Raw genomic sequence first — 20,504 nt, 5'->3', positions numbered from 1 at the left:
CGCCTAGCAATTCCAGGACTGCAGAAGAAATCAGCTTTAGCTTTACCCGACCCAGCACTAAAACAAGTGAGCCTACTTACGGCTCTGCGTTGTGCCCTAGAGTATACCGATTCGGAGAGACCGAGTAAATGGGCTGTTTTCTCAGACTCGAAGCCGGCGTTAAGTGCCTGCAGTCAGCTCTCCGACGCGGATGCCACGAACAGCTTAGGCACTAAATTCTCAAGATTCATCATCGCGTCAAAGAAAAAGGCCACGGGGTTGACTTTCGGTATAGCTACCTGGTCATTGCGGTATCAGAGGCAATGTTTCTGCTGACAATGCGGCTCGCACATCCCATCAAGAAGAGACCACCGTTCCGATTCCTCTTTCTAGGACAGACGCTGCAAGGCAGCTTCGTCACCTGGCACGTAGTCCCTGTTTGGCGGAGTGGAACATGCCAAGCATAAGACGTACATGACTCCACCAAATAAACCCTGCGCTGGAACTCCGACCTCCATCCGGACTTCGTCGACGTGAAGCTTCGCTCCTTTGTCGGCTTCGGTTAGGAGTTGCCTTCACGAAGGCATACACAACATTGATTAGAATGACTGACAATGCGGCACGCGAAGTCTGCACTGGGTAGCCAACCGGACTGCTGTCTGGTTAACCTCCCTGCCTTCTCCATCTTGTCTTCCTTCCTTCCTTCCTTCCTTCCATTCGTGGGGTCAACGCGGCCGATATCGGTTTTTCTTAACGCTCTCGCATTTAAATTACCAATGTCGGTTCACGCCGTTCTGTGGTAGATATAAATTGTCAGTCACCTGTGGCGCATGCCCGTTCACCGCGGCCCGTGGTAAACGGGTGTCTGCATAACGTGTCTGGAAGAAACGGTTTGACGACGTACGCGACAGGATTTTCACGTTATTCATGTCATGGCCCAACGGTCATGTTCGTCAAATCTTCTTGCCCTTGGGTGCCAATTTTGGTCTACACCAAGTTAAGGAGGCAATCACGAGAGCACCCAGACTTAGGCGGCTAGATAGATAGATAGATAGATAGATAGATAGATAGATAGATAGATAGATAGATAGATAGATAGATAGATAGATAGATAGATAGATAGATAGATAGATAGATAGATAGATAGATAGATAGATAGATAGATAGATAGATAGATAGATAGATAGATAGATAGATAGATAGATAGATAGATAGATAGATAGATAGAAACGCTCAAAGTGTGCCAAAGGTTCGCTAAGAAATGCTTCGCATTTAAAAAAAAAAGCCGCCAGATCCCACGCACTGTGGGAATCGATGTAATGCGAAGCAGCCAGCAAAGAGCTGCATACATCGTCTTGTATGTCACTAAGGAAAATGCGTGTCATGGTTTTCATGTTAACTCCTATTATTTATGTTCGTCACACAGTAACGTCGCCCAATACCAACTTCGGGGCAGATCAAGCTAGCGAAACGGCCGCCGGCGCACCTGGAGCGTGGTATTAAGGCATGCTGTACATGACATATGTGTCATGACTTTCATGTTAACTCATGTTATTTATGTTCGTCACACAGTCACGGCGCAAGGTACCAATCTTGGTGTATATCAAGCTAGCGAAACGGCCACCAGCGCGCCATGACCGTGTCACGTAAGTCATGCTGTACATGACATGCGTGTCATGATTTTCATGTTAACTCGTGTTATTTATGTTCGTCACACACTGTCACGTCGCAAGATACTACTTTTGGTGTATATCAAGCTAGCGAAACGGCCGCCCGCGCCCCATGAGCGTGGCACGTAAGTCATGCTGTAGATGACATGCGTGTCATGATTTTCATGGTGACTCGTGTTTTTATGTTCGTCACACACTCACGTCGCACAATACCAATTTCGGGATAAATCAAGCTAGCGAAACGGCCGCCAGCGCCCCATGAGCGTGGCACGTAAGTCATGCTGTACATGACACGCGTGTCATGATTTTCATGTTAACTCGTGTTTTTATGTTCGTCACACAGTCACGTCGCGCAATACCAATAATTCGGGGTAGATCAAGCTAGCGAAACGGCCGCCAGCGCACCATGAGCGTGGCACGTAAGTCATGCTGTACATGACATGCGTGTCATGATCTTCATGTTAACTCGTGTCATTTATGTTCGTCACACAGTCACGCCACAAGATACCAATTTTGGTCTTTATCAAGCTAGCGAAACGGCTGCCAGCGCGCCATGAGCGCGGCATGTAAATCATGCTGTACGTGACATGCGTGTCATTATTTTCATGTTATGACTCGTCATTTATGTTCGTCATACAGTCATGTTACGCCATACCAATTTTGGTGTACATTCGATTAACCAAGCGACCAGGAGAGCACAAAGTCGTAGGCGGATAGATAGATAGATAGATAGATAGATAGATAGATAGATAGATAGATAGATAGATAGATAGATAGATAGATAGATAGATAGATAGATAGATAGATAGATAGATAGATAGATAGATAGATAGATAGATAGATAGATAGATAGATAGATAGATAGATAGATAGATAGATAGATAGATACGCTCAACGTCGCAGAAGTTCGCTAAGAAATACTTCGCATTTAAAAAGAGAGCTGGAACATGTAATGGTTCACGAATCCGAAGCCCCGCAATAAAAGTCGATGCCGTATTTCTGTAATGTACATCGGCTAGGACTTATAAAGCGGGCAAATTCGATAGCGAAATTACTGCTTGCGTGTATCTCCTAAATTGTGTGCTGTGATGTCGATAAAGCACAAGATAAATACTATGCCTTTATCAGATGAGCTGTATAAGACTTCTGCGCATTTACGATCCTGTCTTTCTCTCTCTTCCCTGCTACATCCTTCTTCAGAAAAAAAAATTATCAGGTGCTATTTAGGCAATTGCTACGGCTCTTTTCACTGCTAATTTGAAGACCTGTGAACTTGCATAGTTGGACCTTGGAGAGCCCTACTCCTCCTGCCACACACCCAAAAAAGTAGGGTCGTGCGAATAGTTAATGTTGAAACCGAATCGAATGCGAATCGAATAGTGATGAAACCGAATCGAATACGAACACTTATCGGACACTCTTCGAATAGTAAGACAACCATTTTCAAAGCTATCCTGCAACTCCACAACATTTATTTGAAACAGATATTCACATACTTTCACCAAAGAACGTTATGGTTGCTTTTAACCGACTCAAAATACCACAATTATGAAAACTGAGGTAATCTCGTATGCAGCAGCCACCAGAGCCTCCGGAATATTTTGTAAGTTTAGGTTGAAATACAGCAGTGACTACGATAATCAATGTGATACTTTGTGCGCAATTAGCATTGAGTGATGACTGGTTATTATTTTACTCTCCTGCCACGCTATATTACCTAGGTTAGCGCGATTCCTCCCCCGACATGACACCTGTATAGCGTCTTTTTGCAAATGTGTTTCAAGCACGAGCGTGGCTTTGTGGTAGAATACTCGACTGCAACAAAGAGGGCCAGGGTTCAAATACTATTCGATCCTTGGTATTGTTTTCTCATTTTATATTTTAACGTATTTCAGTTACTTTTTCATGTCTATCGGTTAAGATGGCGACGGCAACGGCGACGGCGACGCCGCTCAACGCAGGAACGGGCGCCTAAGGTCCTCGCTCTAAAAAAACGCCTTCATCCGGTAATCGGTAGTTTCGCGAAAGCTTAGGCTGCAAGCATATTGAAAATTTAGTAATTAAAAGAAGAAATATGACCTTTGGCAGTTGCGAAGCTTCGTTGTTTGGGGGTTCTTCCGTCGGTGCTGATTATTTGAAAATTTTTCGAAAAATATTCGGTATTTCACATGTGTACAATTCGATTCGAGTACCGAATCGAATAGACTGCTGTTCGATTCGTTATTCGAAATTTTCGAATATTCGCACACCCCTCCGAAAACACGACCTTTCGTGTGCTTTTGACCTTGAAGCTCCTCTTCCTCCTCGCACGTGCGTCGTCATGGCAACGCACATTCGCAGTGTCGGTTTGTTCTCCTCTCCCGCAGACCCCTCTCCGTCGGTCGGCAGCGCGCGCTTTAAGACCTCAACTGCTGTCGCGTGTCTTCCGCACCGGCAATACGAATTGTAATGTGGACTATACGAATAGTAATGTGGACGCTGCTCGCCACCCTGAGGCGCCGATGTGCGGGACACCGCAGCGGCGTGCTTTCGGCTGTGGTTGCTGCTAGCGCTCGACAAGCGTGGTTTAAGTGCGTCGAACCACGGCCTATTTTGTTTGTGTTAATTAGTAAATTCCTGTAATGTCTTAAAGTTGTATATAAGAGAAAGCTTACCCTCGTGGGTTTACAGCAGTTTGTACGTTAAGTGTAACTTTTCTGTATTACGTGGTGTTGATGAAGTTTATCTAACATGGTTTGATCGCATCCGCCTTGCGCGACTATTCACGCTCAAGTTTGTATCAATATTGTTTAGGGACTTGAAAATTTCACGTAGTAAATTATCCGGGAACGTCAAATATGACTTTCTTCAAAGTGGTACTTTCGCATGGTCATGAGAATCAATCAATCAATCAATCAATCAATCAATCAATCAATCAATCAATCAATCAATCAATCAATCAATCAATCAATCAATCAATCAATCAATCAATTTGAAAAATGCTATACTCACCAGCGCTGTTTATGTAAACATTGCCTTTGCTGACCCCGTATACGTCCCGTCTTTGTAGCACAGAAAAAGAAAACAAAAAGTACTAAACTGTACTGCCTAACACAACATCACGTACGCGGGCCTCCCAACAAGTATGCATGCACAATAAAGAAACATTGTATACCCGGTCACGAGGTACACAAGGTCTGGATATTTGAAGTCCTGCGCCTTTTGAAAGGCATAGTCACGCAATTTTGCCAGAGTTCCATGATCGTGTAGGAAGTTCTGATTATTAGGAGATACGACAGTGTACGTTTCCGTCTAAAAATAAAGAAAAACGGGATGGAATCAATAAGCGAATGAACGAAAAAAACACACGAACTCTTAAGTGATCGCCAAAAGCGAACACTCGATGTGTCTGCCGATGTGTCTGCCGTATGAGCTGGGGCACCAGGCAGAGCCAGCTCATACGTAACAAATTTTAAGAAAGGGAAAGACCTGCATGCTGTCTGTTTTTAGCAACCTTCCCCTTTCAGTGTTTTGCGTTTTGATTGACAGAACAGTTAGAAATCAATAATTAACAATTTCTTCATTATTACGTTTATTGCCGCAATTTTAAAACACGTTGGACCACATCTCTTTGAATGGTTTGCGACCTGCTGTACGTTCTACGTAGATCTTTTTTTCTGCATTTGAGAAAAAAAGGCAACTTTGACGCACAAAACTGACTATGGACGAGAAAGAGATATAAATGATATTGTCTTCACTGTCATAATAATTAAGTATAATGTAGAATGGTGTGCTCCAAGTGATTGTCCAGTACAGTCCTTAACATACTTAGCGTGAACACAGCACCTCGTGCTCCATGGTGCTGTATGCAGAGCCTACCTACCGACTTGAAGCTGGACGCATGCGCTGTTCGTTCTAGGCATTGTTGTCTCACGACAGAGCACACCGTGTCATCGGTGAGACCACGTAGTGTAAGAAAGGCACGCCGCAGACGCACTGCACGTAATGCGCCGAGCCTTCCGTTAGTTTAGGTAGTCTTCGCTGATAGCCCTGCAGTGTGCGGCACGAGCTTCCGTGTTCACGCTAAGAACTAATTTCAATATCGAGGAACGATTGATTGAATATCGATGAAAGATTGATGAACGAATCCATGAGAAGTGTCCTGCAAAACTAGTATTTGTATTCGATTTTCACGTTTCATAATCGATTTAATCGCATAAATCTTTTCAATTAATCCATTTACAGACAGTGACAGGAGTGATGTGGGAATTCTGAAATTGTGGAATGCAAGACCAGTGACAGTGATGCTGCGGCGAGTGCATGATGGGCGAGTTGGCGAGCCTATGTTGTGTCGATTGTTTTCCCTAGTCCCAAGTAATGCCGTAGCCGTCCATGTGCTATAGGCCCGAAATCCTAGAGTCCCGTGTACTGCGCGATCTGAGATGGTCGCACAGCAGAATATCATATGATCGACATTTCCGGAGCCCTGCCCTACGGTGTGCCTCACAATCATATCGTGGTTCTGGAACGTCAGACTGCAGAACTTATTATTTTAAGGCGAATGTCTTAGATGCCTCATCAAACGCAAAATCGGCGTCCCGCGTCGGCGTCTCCTGTCGGTGGCGTAAACACGAGTGATTAAAAAAAACCCCTCGCGTGATGACGTCATCACGACGTCATAGATCGCCAAAATAATCACAACTATCAACCTCGTGAAAAAGAACAAAAGAAAAACAGAAGGATCTGGCGCGGATGCTAGGAAAGAACTTATCTCCGACTGCACATAAGGCTACGTTTTTTTTAGATGCGAAGCAGCTTTTGCTCGGGGATGTGTCCGTCGTTCCATTGGTTGGTTGGTTGGTTGTACCTTGGCAACCTGGCGCAACCCACTGCGGGGGATCGGCGATGAAACGGGCGGCACCTTATTTTTGAGATAAAATTGTTTTACATTTCAAATATGTTTATAAAAAGGATATGTAAGGAAAAACTCACACTAATAATCAAGGCTAGGAAAAAAAATAAAATAATAATTATATATATATATATATATATATATGTTCTGACCCCGCCTATACTCTACTCTTCACAGAGTGCATGTATGCGTGTCGCTCTCTCCCTGGGATTTGTTTGCTGTTGTTGTTGTTCTGGCCCCTCCCATGTCATAGTCCAACGAATCACGATGGTGTGTCTACATCTATGTATTGACAAAATCTGTACTTAAACCCGTACGCCATGTACGAATGCATTCTTTGATAAAGGCCGGTCCCCGGCCGAAAGCTCAGAATAAATGTTGTTATGTTTTTCACTGTGACTAGTTTTCTTTCATATATATATATATATATATATATATATATATATATATATATATATATATATATATATATATATATATATATATATATATATATATATTTGAAGCCAGTATGAATGAAAAATAAAATGAAATTAAATAACCTAATAAGCAATTCGCTTTGTCTCCCGTAGAAAATCGCATACCGTTTCGAAAAGGTTCCTGTGGCTGTGGCCCAATTCAATTGCACCAAAGGAAAGAACGATCGGAAGGGATAAATTTAATCCCATCCTTAGGAGGGGTTCCTCTAGCAGCCTTTTTCTTTGATTTTTGTACAATCTGCATGTTATAAAGAAGTGGTGCAGAGATTCACTCTCGTTGCAGTCGTGGCATAAATGTGACTGAGACAGACCAGACCTGTGCAGGTAAAAGTTCAGTGGGGGAACTCGGCATCGTAGTCTGGTGATAGATATTTCTGCCCTTCTGCTGGAGCACCATCGATTTTTCCACGAAAAGTCAAGGTGAAGGAATTCGGATGTTGACAAAGGAGATTTGCCAAGGTCAACCGACGACGTGGCAAACTTTTCAAATCGCGCCGAAGAGACAAAGGCGACAATTGGCGACAGTCCGCTCGGGAACCATGTGTGCTGGCACGCGCTAGCGCGTTCGGGCTTGTGTAAGGGGCTGGGTAAGACGCTGTGGCCTCTCCCCCTTACACTCTCTCAGCAATTACGTGATGGCGTCGGGGAACGAGATCTGCAGACGCGCGATGAACCCGCGTGGCGTGCTCCAACAAGAGTTCAGGACGAGTAAGAGCAACAGTGTGGTGAAATGCACGGATTTTAAGTGCACGCCATGAAATAATGGTGGAAGTTAAAGAAGAAGAAACTGGCACGGGCATGAAAAAGCAAAAGGATAAATAAATGAAACGCCAATTGGAGGAAACCACGGCGACAGTTCAAGCACGAGGAGAGAGAGAAGCGAAGCGAGCTGGAAGACGAAGAAGCAGTGGCAGGGAAGTAGCAAGGAAGACAGGCCACGCGTCTTGGCCGTCGGGTTTCGGACCCGAGCCACGGCGTCTACCTTCGTGTACCCGTGTCCTGGGCGACCTACTGGGTACCTGCTGTTCCTGGCCGTGGGTCTCTGATGCGCTGCTGCTGGAAAACGTTCCTGATGCCGTGGACAGGTCCAAGCAGTCGGGCTTCGGGCTCGAGCTCTGACGCGGCTGTCCGGCCGGAACACAGCATCGGAGTCGGCGCTTCGACTCCAGTGTCAGTATGACATCATCGAGCCTCTAGGCGCCGACGGCAACGGCGTCCCTCATCGGCTCCGTACTTCGCTCCGAAAACCTCGGCATCACTGACCTTGGTGAGATCGGCATCGTGTCTTCTCTTCTCTCCGCGACAAAGTGAGGGCTAGAGACTGATTGATTTGGAACTAAGCATGTAGTTTATTCGTTCGTAGTGACTTGGCCTCAGTCGTATAGTCAGTTATTCCTGTAGTGTACTGTTCTGTCTTTGTTAGTGTTATGTGTTCTGATATTAGTGTGTATATTAAATGTTGTGTTCAAGCGGTCTCGTCCTTTTGGGGATACATTCCAAAGAAACAAAGAACCTGCACGTTGTGCGAAACAGAACCACAACGCAACAAACAGCAACTACAATGAATTCATGGTGCGCTATACTTGCAAGGGCGCGGGTACATCGGGCAAGGTGCCCGTGATGAACGGAAGTTTAAGTCGACCCACGCGCTGCTTCGCATCCCCACATGGTTCCTTTTAGTGGGAGATGTTTTTTTTAACACGAAAGTGTTTTATAACGGGGTCCACCAAGACTTTCATGACGTATTTCCGTCACGGAAATACGTCAGCAAAATGAACGCCATCCGATGGCAAAAAAAAACGATGAGAAAAAGCTCCATTGTCAGGAGTCGAACCCATGATCTCTCGGTCCACAACAATTGCTGGCGGGCGTTTAGCCCACTGAGCTACCGCGAAACACATAACGGAGGTTAAATAAATGGGCCTTTTATCTTTCACACTTTCCTCTCACAGTGCTCTTGGATGGATGGATGCTATGAGCGACCCCTTTTTACCGGGGCGGTGACATGTTGTCACCATGCTCGAATAAAAAAAAACGCGTCGTTTCTACGGCCATCCCATTCGGCGCTTTTATTTCGTCAACGCTTTAACACACCGCGAGGTGTCGGCTTTAGCCCGAGCACCGCTCATAGCATCTATCGATATCCAAAAATAGCTCTCCGACGCTCGCCTGGCTGTCGCATCGCGTTCCCCGCTCGTCCTGTGAGAATTAACGGCCACGCTAGAGGGAATACACGACGAGCATATCGTTTCTCTTCGCGTTTCACGACGCTTTGAAGAGGTGTATATCGAGTATCAGTGTTTATTATGTGCTTGTTGATGCCATATTTGCGCGGGATTGCTGTGCCCACGTATATGTTAAGCACTTCAGCTACCGCAGGGGTTAAATCATGATCGTGGGCGTTAGTCGTCGGTACGGAGGTGTGCCACTAGGCGCCAACGTGAGTGCGTCCGCATCAAGTGCTGCTATATATGGCAAACAGTAGACATTGTACAAGATCTCATATAACAATGCCCTGTAAACAATCAGCTACTTCTGTGACGACACGTTTCACTTTCGTGTTATACCGATTCCTATCACGGAGGGATCAGCCATCATTTTTTCATCGTACCCTTGATTACCTGAGGGTACTATTTAGAACGTTAAATTGGTCTAGTTAGAATCGGTATGATAACCTTACCGTAGACATGTCGACGCCGGTAACTAGGAAAGTTATCTTCGGATTCCTTATTGTACGGTATCTGAGACCCACCTGTTGAGAAAAGGTAATAGCTGCTACAAAGTGTTTTGTTAGAGGACAAACAGTGAGCGAATCATACGAACACTCGGCGAATGGAGTCGAGAAGGTTCAAATGTGCACTTCCTTGAAAGTGCGCTTTACTAGACGAGGGACAAGAAGACGGCACATGACACGCGCTGAACTCACAAGTGAAATCTATTTGAAAATGAACTTAAGTTCATGGGACGTCTATCAGATTCCCTAAAGTGCGTTGCTTCCTTCATAGGCCAAACATGGTGGTGTGCAAACACACCTCTTCGTGATCACCAGGACAATACAGGGAGTGATGCACACTCGTATTTTACAAAGGATTGCGGAGAATGCGATTGCTGCGCAAGCTTTGCTGACACCGATGTTTTATTTACACAGAAGGATCAGGCAACACGCAAGGTGGTTGAAGGCTTACATATCGTAAGTAGGGATAAAGACTGCGTCAGTAAACCCTCCCTAACACTGATGCCAAGACAGCCTATCTAGGCCTGACTTAGATTGTTGTTGCCGCTAACACACGTTCTTTGATTGTAATCTGTATCGCCCACCACGTGTTACTATCATGCGTATAATTTACGTGTTTTTTCAAATAGGCTTTGCTGTGAAGTTACTGCATGTGATGTGCATCTCTCTTCCTGTTCCCCGACTAGTAACGCGCTGTTTCAACAAAATGAACTTCAACCAAATTGTCCAACTAACAATTTTGAAACTTGCAATAATAATTGTGCACGAACACAATGGAGACCGACATCTGCGAAGAGGACGTATCGCGGGATGTTTTTTTATTGCTTATCCGTGATAGTAGCGTGCAGCAGGCAACAATACAGAGTGAGCAAGGCAGGTTAAGCGCTTTATTTATATTCGTTTACGAGGCTCTCTATCACAGTTACTGGATAATTAGATTTCGTAACGGTTATGCGTTGAACTGAAACAGTCCATCGACTCAAGCTTAAGAGAACGAGACGAGAACGACGGAAACTGCCGTTACATTGCGGCATTATAAAACCCTGTGTGGTATTATATGTTAAATGCCACTATCTTTCTCATTCCAAAGATTAAACTTCTTGGTTTTTTGTGCCCATTCTGTTGGTGATTTCGGCCATCACTTCATTTCGCGTATTCATTCTATGCGATTGCTTTATTTCCACTTTGAGCTTTTTTTTGTTATTGTTGTAGTAACTCCTAAATTTCACTCTGTTGCTTTATTGGCCTTTTCACTATTGCTGGTAATGCGATACGTGGCATTTTTCTTTTTTGTTTATATGTTTACGGTTCGCTATTATATGGCAAATAGGTTTCTCCTTGTAACATTCTTTGACTATTTACTAAGCAGTTCTTTTGGATACGCCTGCGATTGCATTGTTGGCAAGATTTCTAGTTACGTGCAATTAAGTAAATCTAAATAAATTGCTCTGTCATTAGAGTGGACGAGATTATTATCAGTATAGCCAGGCGATACGTGCAACTACGAACAAGGATTCGCGTAAAGGTGTAGATGCATACAACAAAGAGAGGGAGAGAGAGAGAATTTATTTACAGAAAGGCAGAGATGTCATAGCGTGTACAATATTCCGGTATACGCAAAGGGGTTCACGGAATACCCGGTTACTGGACGATGGTGTCGACATCTTGTGACGCTTTCCAAAAGCACATTTTTTTTTATATAGATACGCTTCTTTGTCTTTGCCGGGTGTTCGTTTAAGTTTGAGGCAACGCATTCGGAATCACGCCGCTGCTGAGTATCTGCGTCACCAGAGAAGAGCTGTAGGATACACTAGGCTTCTACAATAACAATTGTGTGCTCGCCAGGTTCATCTTTGCGCCGCCATATAACCGTCCGGCCTCTCACGTTTGCGGCTACGCTAACACTTTATTACGGGAACGCAAGGAAGTCTACGGGCAAACTAAAATTCGCTGTTCACTCGGCAGTTACGCAATGTAATTATTTCTTAGGCTGTTACAAAGGACAGCTTGATGTTTCTAAAAACTTATGCAAGTGCGTTCCTGTGAGGATGAAATAGCTCATGAAGTCTGGGTGTTTAATAGCTACGAGGAGCATGCTTGGTTTTTGATGCCTTGCTTAAGCTCAACTAACTGTAGTTATACTCACGGCATTCATCATAACGCACAAATAGAAGAGCAGTGCCGTTTCCGAGCCGAAGTGTCTATGATGATGGCCGTCCACGACGAAGAATACTTCAATCGTAACTGTCTCCGGGACTTGTGGAGGTTCTTGTCCTGTCTGACGCTCGCTCACCTTTTCATCTGCGATGCCAAATGAGATCATTGAAACGTTAGTTATTTCAGTTCTTAATGAGTCAGGGAACAAACGGGTGTTAAGGACATCTTTGCCGATATCAAGAAGAAATGGGCATGGGCAGGGCATGCAGCGCGTAGGCAAGGTAACATCTGGTAATTAAGAGCAACAGACTGGATTCCAAAAGAAGACAAGCGCACGAAAGGGCTGCAGAAAGTCGGGTGGGCAGATGAGATTAAGAAGTTTGCGGGGATAACGTGGCAGCAGCAAGCACAAGACAGGGTTGATTGGCGGGACCTGGGAGAGGCCTTTGCCCTGCACTGGGCGTAGTCGGGCTGATGATGGTGATGATGACTTTTTAATAGCTAGAGAGATAGGAAAAGAAGAGCGAGCTGAAATCAGAAACAGAAAACATGCGCATAATACCTGCTACTTCCAGAGCAGGCAGAATGCACTCGTGGTCCATTGCTGCGAATTTAAACAGGTCCTGCTCTAATGGAAAACATGAACGCCGACCTGCCGCTCGGTGGTGTTCTCTTTCCCCTCTCTTCTATTTTTTATTTCCCTTCCCGATGCTCCTCGGCACTGTGATATGGGCTGCAGAAATTAACGTATTTCCTTACCCAAACTTTATCTTCCCTTATCGATCTTTCTTATCTAGTATCACTGTAATGTGATTCGTTCACCTTGCTCTGTATGCCTGACAGTTTGGTCCATCATTGGCGGCTGATCGATTTCGTGGATGGCGTGTGGAACGACGCCTTCTTCCATTCTTTCCTCGAATGGCAGTGGCTCGATTCTGTGCTTCGGACCCACCAGTCCGTCCTGGAACGTAGAGAAAGGGTGAAAAGTGAGCGTCATAGATGATTTGTACATAATAAGTGTGTTTTAAGGCGACAGCCTTAGACGCCTCTGCAAACGCGAAAAGTGAGTGCCGACATCGGCGGCGTCTACACGAGTGATGCGAGAAACGACCATGTAAGGACGTCACTATATTACGTCATCATGACGTCGCAGATGAACAAAATTTGTGACGTCGTAGTAGCTTTGGTATGCCGTCACACACCGTGTCGTCACACCATGACGTAATCACACAAAATCGTCGCTTGGTCAAAGGTGGGCCGATCACGGAGGCAGTGCAAAACCAGTGGAGGTGCTGAAAGCTTGCAACGCCTCCGATCCTGCAGGCAGTGAAAGAACATAGTTGGCCCCTCCGTCATAGGAATCGGTATAACACGAAAGCGCCGAATGGGACAGACGCGTAGCAACGAAGCGTTGCAGGAGCTACTTGCGGAGGCCACGGCCACATTGCATTACTTCACTCTACCGCTCCCAGTCGGCGACACTACCCCGCCAACCGAGAGCACTCTGAGAGGAAAGTGCGAAATACAAAACGCGCGTTTGTAAAGCCTCCAGAGTGTGTCACCGTGGCGCACTAGATAGCGGGACCGGCATCTGCTGTCGCGGACCGAAAGGTCGTGGGTTTTAAGTTTTTCATTTGTCATCTGATCGCGGAAATTTTTCTCGACGTCATTTCCGTGACGGAAATACGTCACTGAAGTGTTGGTGGACCCCTGCATAAAACACTTCCGTGTTAAAGCCATGTTAGGTGCGGAAAGCTTTCGGTGGGTGGCGGGCCAGGACCAATACATTGACTGAGATGAAAAAAAGATGGCTTTCGCCTTCGATCGAGCATTGTGAAGGAAAAACAGCGCTAAAAATGGACGAGGTCTAAGGCGCTATGTCGTGTCTTCCTTAGTCTTCGTCCGTTTTTAGAGCTGTTTTAGATGCGAAGCAGCTTATGGCGGGGGCTTTGTCCCTCACTCCCGCGTCCCGCGGCGTCCATCCCCACTGCGCATGCGCGTCCCCTCCCCTTTTCTCTCCTCTAGGAATACGAAGCGGCGCGTGCGTCCCCTCCCCCTCTTTCTCCTTTCCTTCGCTCCCAACTCTCCTCTAGGAATCCTCTACTCTACGGAGCGGCGCGCACGACAGGTGGTGTGACAGCGACATACTCCGCTGGGGGCGCCATGGTAGTTCCGCGGTATGAAAACGACGGAGCGCGCGCGCCTCATTCTCCCTCCTGTGCATCGCCGCGATGAGCGCTGGGGCCGCTGCCGCGAAACGGAAGTGGCGACAAGCGGACCCTGAACTCTGGGCTTGAGAAGCCGAATCAAAACGCCAACGTCGAGCGGTGGATCTCGAAGCGGCGCGGCAACGTGAAGCCGAATCGAAACGTCGACGTCTAGCGGCGTTGTATCTGTTCTCTTATACATTCTCATTCGTCCTCTCAATAAAATTACACGATCTCCCGCTCAAGCTAACTAGCTCTCCGCTACTTCGCATCCACACATGTTTCCCTTTAGCGGGAGATGGTGTAACTTTTCTTCGCAATGATGAACCGCCAACTAGCCCGAGTTTCTCTTCTAGTTTCGCCTTCGAGTCGTCTTAGCTGAGTGCATAAAGAGGCCTGTTATTTTTACGTGTTTTCTCAGGCGAAAGTCTTAGTTGCCTCATTAAACGAGAAAAATTACCGTCGGCGGGGCCGCGTCAACGTCAGTGATGCGAGAAATCATCATCTAAAGACGTCACTCTGTGGCGTTACCATGACGTCACAGGTCACCAAAATTTGTGACTTCAGTATGTCATCACCACAGGACATCATCGCTTGGCCAAAGGTTGGCCTATCACGGAGGCACTGCAAAACCCCGTGAGGTACAGAAAGCTTCGAATTACTCCGATCCCAGAGGTAATGCAAAACCACGTTGGGTGCGGAAAGATTTCGGGCGGGATAAATACAGTCGACTAAAAAGAAAAAGAAGAAAACGGCTTTAGTCTTCCATTCATCTTAGGGAAATTCACAGGTACCATGTGGCTTTATTTCTTATCTCGATCATTAGTAAATATTACTCACCTGCTATATTTACTGAAGCCTGCATTGCAAAGAAACGCAAATTCACCACACGAGAAAGATTAGAGAAAGAGGAACTTGAGGAATAGAGGATCCGGGATAGACTATGTGAAGGATCATTTTCTGTATTCCTACAGTGGACAGGTTGGCTAGATGGTACGGCAACTGTACACGTTCGAAAAATGTAACCAAATACAATTGGTTCCTTCAAAAGTCTAATTATATACACCGACCGGGAAAGCAAACTAGCGCTCATCGCCTGGTTTACTCTCTGCTTGCGTCGTTAGTGTAGCGCTGTTCTTTAAAGGGGTCAGGAAGCACCCCTTGGTCTTGTTGAAAAAACATATCCTGCGGAAAGCTGACACGGCTACGAACTGCTCAGCCAAATATTGCAGTCGTGCGCGCCGCGTAAAGGCTACAAGCGGAATGCGAAAATGCTGTTTTCTCACGCGCCCTCTTTTCAAACAGAGGCTGGTTCTCACTCTCGTCGGTGGGCGGGGTGTCTGCCCGTTGGCGTCGCGATCTGCCTGTTCACGTCGAAAAGACATAGCATCCTCATTGGCCGATAGCCGACATAAATCGAGAGCGGCGTTCGGATCAGATGCGCTTCTTGCCACGGGGTGCCGCCACTTGCCGGCACCGCACTCCTCAGTACACGGTAGCCGCACTCGCACACGCGAATCACAGCGGGAGAGCGATCGCGTTTCATGATGCGCGTTGACGTAACTTCTTTCCCCCGTGCCATCCCTCCCTGTGTAGCTTCCAGTGCGCTCGTCGGCACGAGAAAAGAGAGAAAGCGCTGAGAGCGTGCGCCAAACCCCCGTAACCCCGCTCATTCTTGACGGATTCGAGAAATTTTTGCGGCAATTGATTCGGGAGGCAGTAAACTCCGATATAGAGGTCATTAAATCATTACTTTGAAAGGTGGTTCATGACCTCTTTAACTGTGGAATCTGTATCTGAGCGGCATCAATGTGTTTAAACGCGACTTCCTATAATTTTACTTTCTCAGCTTCCTGTGTACTACACACGAGATTTTATTTTTTTAAATGGTTAATACAAAAGAATGCCGTGCATGTAATGTGGATCAGCACTTTTGAAGTAGTAATTCCAAAGCTTCAAGCAATGATGGAATTGGTGCTTAGAAATCTTGAAATATCATACGCACCATGTAGACGCCGTGTTCGTCTTTGGTCACGGCTACTGTAGCAATCTGGCCTTCGTCTTCGTATAGGTCTTTTTCGATGTCTTCACCGTTGTACTGCAATGCATATGCAAAATTGGGCTCACGCGAACAGACTAGTTCAGGAAATCTCACTGACCTAGGTATTTTATGAAATGCCATGGGGCTCTTTTTTCTTAGGCGTCATAAATACAATGCATATATTTATGAATAAAGTTGTTCACTACTGGCGTTTAAGTGTTTCGCCAACAAAGCGACTGCGGCCACCTTACTGAGGCGAAAGCCTTAAGATGCCTCACCAGACGCGAACATTGACCACCGTCCACGTTGGTATCAACACGAGTGATGCAAAAAGTAATAATAACGTGATGACGTCATCATGACGTCACATATTGCCGAAATTTGTGACGTCACGAGGTGGGCCGACCCCGGAGGCAATGCAAAGTAAGGTGAGGTGGAGAAAGCTTACAATGCCTCCGATCCTGGAGGCATTGCAAAACCACGTTAGTTGCAGAAAGCTTTCGGAGGGGGACGCGGCAGGTTCAATACATTCATTTATTGATTTTTCAAAGAATACAAAAGCGTTGCCCGCGGTCAGGACAAAAGGACGTGGTTAGCCCCCCCGACGTGGTCCTGCTCGCGCATCGACTTAGAAGTAAATGAAGAAGACGGTTTTCTTCTTCGAGTCGACTGACATGGATGCATAAGGGACCCTGTCAGCCGTCTTATTAGGTGTCTGGATATTAGTTTAGTTGTCTCATCGCAAAAAACCCTGCAGCGTATCCATGAAATATTTTTTAATACAGGCGTCCTCTCGTGGACGCATGTTAACAATCCCTTGCCCTGAATCAGTACAAGTTTCTCGAAGGAAAAATGTTTGCCCTAATGAACTAAACAGTTGACACAGCTTTCCTGTGAAATGTCCCTTGAAATAAAGCTAAGCTTTAGAAAACTTTATTACGAGCCATTTACGTATGCCACTGAACTGGTATTGGAGATGCGCTAGGCCGCACTGGTACAGTTTTCTGTTACCTGCCCTCAAACTGTACAAGCACACAACACGGGTACTGTTAGGCTGTCGCCATGACGTTGGTCAAGGCACGACACGTACGAGCAACTTCATTTAGAGGACGACTTACTGCTAGAGGACGCTTCTGCTTTTAAGCGAAGCTTTTCTAACTCACAGATTTTGGCGTCCTACTAAAAAAAAAAAAAAAGAGGTGCCCGCGTGAGCAAATAAGTGCGGCCCTCGAAGTTGCGCCGGTCACATCTGTGTGAGCCGGATCTCTTATCGAGGCGACTTCTGATTTCACGTTGCCACATACCATTGTTGCCAGGATATGAACGCATGACCGTCGTTGTTGCCTGTAGCAACTGAAGTGAAAGTCCAATTCCCGGCATGAAGGAAGGAAAGAGTTAGGAGGGAGCATTCCACAATTCGATGTAAATAAATAAATAAATAAATAAATAAATAAATAAATAAATAAATAAATAAATAAATAAAAGTAGTACGTCAGGCACGCAGACGCCAAGCATCGCTTGCTCCTATTTTCCCGATAGGGCCATGGCTCATGAATGTTCTTGCTATTTTAGCAAAACTTTCTGGGACAGTTGCGTAGGAGTCCGAGATTTGAAATGCCCGCATATATCCGAAGGATTTCTTATGCGTGTGTGTACATACGACGTGGGTGACGGTCTTCCCGTTTTCCTCGGTAAAGACACGCAGTTCAGGTGCCGCCACCGAGGCTTTCTTTAGGCTCAGCGTCAGTTGGTCGTGCACCCTCAGCACCATCGCTCCATCCGAAGACCGTTCCTCGAGGAGTCGAGGATAGACGACATGTGGTTTCTTTAATCCTGCGTGAAAGATGAGTCAGCTCCTTTTACTGCACAGCAGACGCTAGGTCATAATGATACAAAGGCTGTATACCTATAAGTGTGGGCAACAAACGGGTGCAATGGTCATGCAAGTAGCGTGAGGACACGTTACTGGTACGCCATATTCATGCTATAAGACCCAAGAGAATGGCTTCCTCTGTTGCATTGAAATATGGACTGCTGAATGGGGTAACCAAGTAGCCGCAATCGAGATAATATTCCCCTAACTCTTACATATTGCCGCATGGTTGTGTGAGCCCCCACAGGTAGAAGAGGACAAAGAAGTTCGGACTGAGCCGCTTCTTGGCCTAACCAGCCCTTCCGGTGATTCTTTCCTTTGGTGCAACTGAAATGGGCTTTAGCCACAGGAACGTTTGCGAAGCCGTGTGCGAGTTTTTACGGGAAACAAAAAGAATAGAATGTTAAGTTTATGCACCATTTCACTGTTTCAACCTATTCAAATGGTTTTTTTTTTTTTTTTTTTTAGCATCTGGATTGTACCAGTGAATCTAATTTTTTAAAACATTCATTCCTAAACTTATTCGTATAGTAAAACAATTTAATTTCTAAAATAAGGTACCGCCTGTTTCATGGCCGATCCCCCGTGGTGGGTTGCGCCAAGTAACTGAGGACCAACCAACCAACCAACCAACCAGCCCAACACGCAGAACAACGTAAGGTTCTCATCATAAGTGTGACAAGATTGGTGGAGGAGCTGGGTACGACGACTCACGACTCACCCCATGCACAAGACCCCGCCCGGTAGCCGAAACACAAGCCCTGTGCCCGTGAACACTCCAGTTCACAGAGCAAGCCGCCGCCAACGAGGCTTACCACCGGAGGCACCGGAACAGCCTACTGACGCAGTGACTATGACTTCACCTCAAGCGGCCATGGAAGTTCCTACGTCTTCTACACCGATCTACTGCACCGTTCAGAATCCGCTGATGCCTAGTCCCTTTCACAGAGAGCTGTTTGAAGATGTAGACGACTGGCTGAGTGAGTTTGAACGTGTCGCAGCGATCAATTACTGGGATGACGCCGCAAAGCTCCGCAACGTCTATTCCTGCTTAAAGGACGGCGCCCGAACATGGTTCTTGAACAGAGATGATGTCTTGACATCCTGGCGCGAGTTCCAGCATCGCCTCTTGGAGACCTACAGGAGCCCAGACCGCCGCGAACGTGCTGAACGTGCACTGCAAGCACGCATTCAGATGCCGAACGAGACCGTCACAATGTACGTGGAGGACATGACACGGCTTTTCAAGCGAGCGGATCCTGCAATGCCAGAAGAAAAAAAGCTGCGCTATCTTATGCGAGGTGTGAAGGAGCAGCTTTTTGCTGGTCTGGTGCGGAGTCCTCCAAAGAGTGTAGCCGAGTTTCTGACTGAAGCCGCAACGATGGAGAAAGTACTTCATCAGCGGTCTGCCCTATTCGACCGGCAAGTGAATACCGCATCGTCTCCCGAATTTCGCGCCACCCTTGGGAGCAACAGCACTGAATGGATTTGCGAAATCGTTCGCTCTGTCGTCCGCGAAGAAATGCAGAAGCTGTACGGGCCGAGACAACCCGAGGTAGGCTCCATCGCCGGTGTTATCCGAGACGAGGTCCAGCAGGTGCTGCATAACCGTCACTATCAACCGATGCCTACCAATGTGGAACCGGCTCCTGTGTCCACTGATATTCGGAGCCGTACGTATGCCGAAGCCTTGCGCATGCCAGCCTCTTCCTTGCCGGTCGCTAGCCCCGCAGTCCCGATCCAGATGATGCCGCCAGTTGCAATTCAATCAGCACACGCTGGTTTGGACATCGACGGTCGCTGTGCACCTACGCGGAAGTCTGACCTCTGGCGTACGTCGGACAGAAGACCTCTCTGCTACCATTGCGGTGAGGCCGGTCACATCTACCGCGAATGCCCGTACCGACAGCTGGGACTGCGCGGTTTCGCCATTAATTCGCCTCGTCCCCAAGTTGGTCAGAGGCCAAGGGAGATTGAAGAATACCTCGCCCAGCAAAGTGTACCCTTCGCACGACGTCAATCGCGGTCACCATCTCCACGGCGACCCGCAGCCATTGGGCCACGTTTCGGGGCGACGGCACGGGGACGTTCCCCAAGCCCTCGTCGGGAAAACTGAAGGCAGCGACCTTCGGGGGCGATGTCGCTGGGACTCAAAGTGCGGAAGACCTCCCATCGACGCTTGCGCGAAACGCCGAGGACATTAAATCCCCGTTTGAGTGCAGTGCCAGAGAAACGCCGGAATCTACATCTGAACGCAGTGACCGAGTCTCGCTCGACATTCCTGTGCTGATAGACGGTCTTCAGGTCAGCGCATTGGTGGATACGGGTGCAGACTATTCAATTATTAGCGGAAAACTGGCCACTAGTCTTAAGAAAGTGATGACGCCATGGAATGGAACACGTATTCGCACAGCTGGAGGACATGTTGTTACACCATTGGGTCTCTGCGCCGCAAGAGTGAAAATACGTGCGT

The 20,504-nt window shown here is 46.7% G+C and overlaps 1 protein-coding gene across 1 annotated transcript in view; it reads right to left on the bottom strand.

Moving 5' to 3' along the window:
- LOC119403149 (uncharacterized) overlaps positions 1-19,637 on the bottom strand; it is a 51,706-nt gene extending 32,069 nt beyond the window's left edge. The window contains exons 1-2 of the mRNA XM_049418194.1: positions 19,493-19,637; positions 17,819-17,991 (exon numbers count right to left, since the gene is read on the bottom strand). Coding sequence (XP_049274151.1) covers positions 17,819-17,991; positions 19,493-19,637 — 318 coding nt within the window. The remainder of the gene's footprint in view (positions 1-17,818; positions 17,992-19,492) is intronic.
- Positions 19,638-20,504: the final 867 nt, after the last annotated feature.

The sequence above is a fragment of the Rhipicephalus sanguineus genome, chromosome 8, assembly GCF_013339695.2.
Source record: "Rhipicephalus sanguineus isolate Rsan-2018 chromosome 8, BIME_Rsan_1.4, whole genome shotgun sequence".
Classification (NCBI taxonomy): domain Eukaryota; kingdom Metazoa; phylum Arthropoda; class Arachnida; order Ixodida; family Ixodidae; genus Rhipicephalus; species Rhipicephalus sanguineus.
The sequence above is the reverse complement of the archived record's forward strand: the minus strand, read 5'-3'. Positions and strand labels throughout refer to the sequence as shown.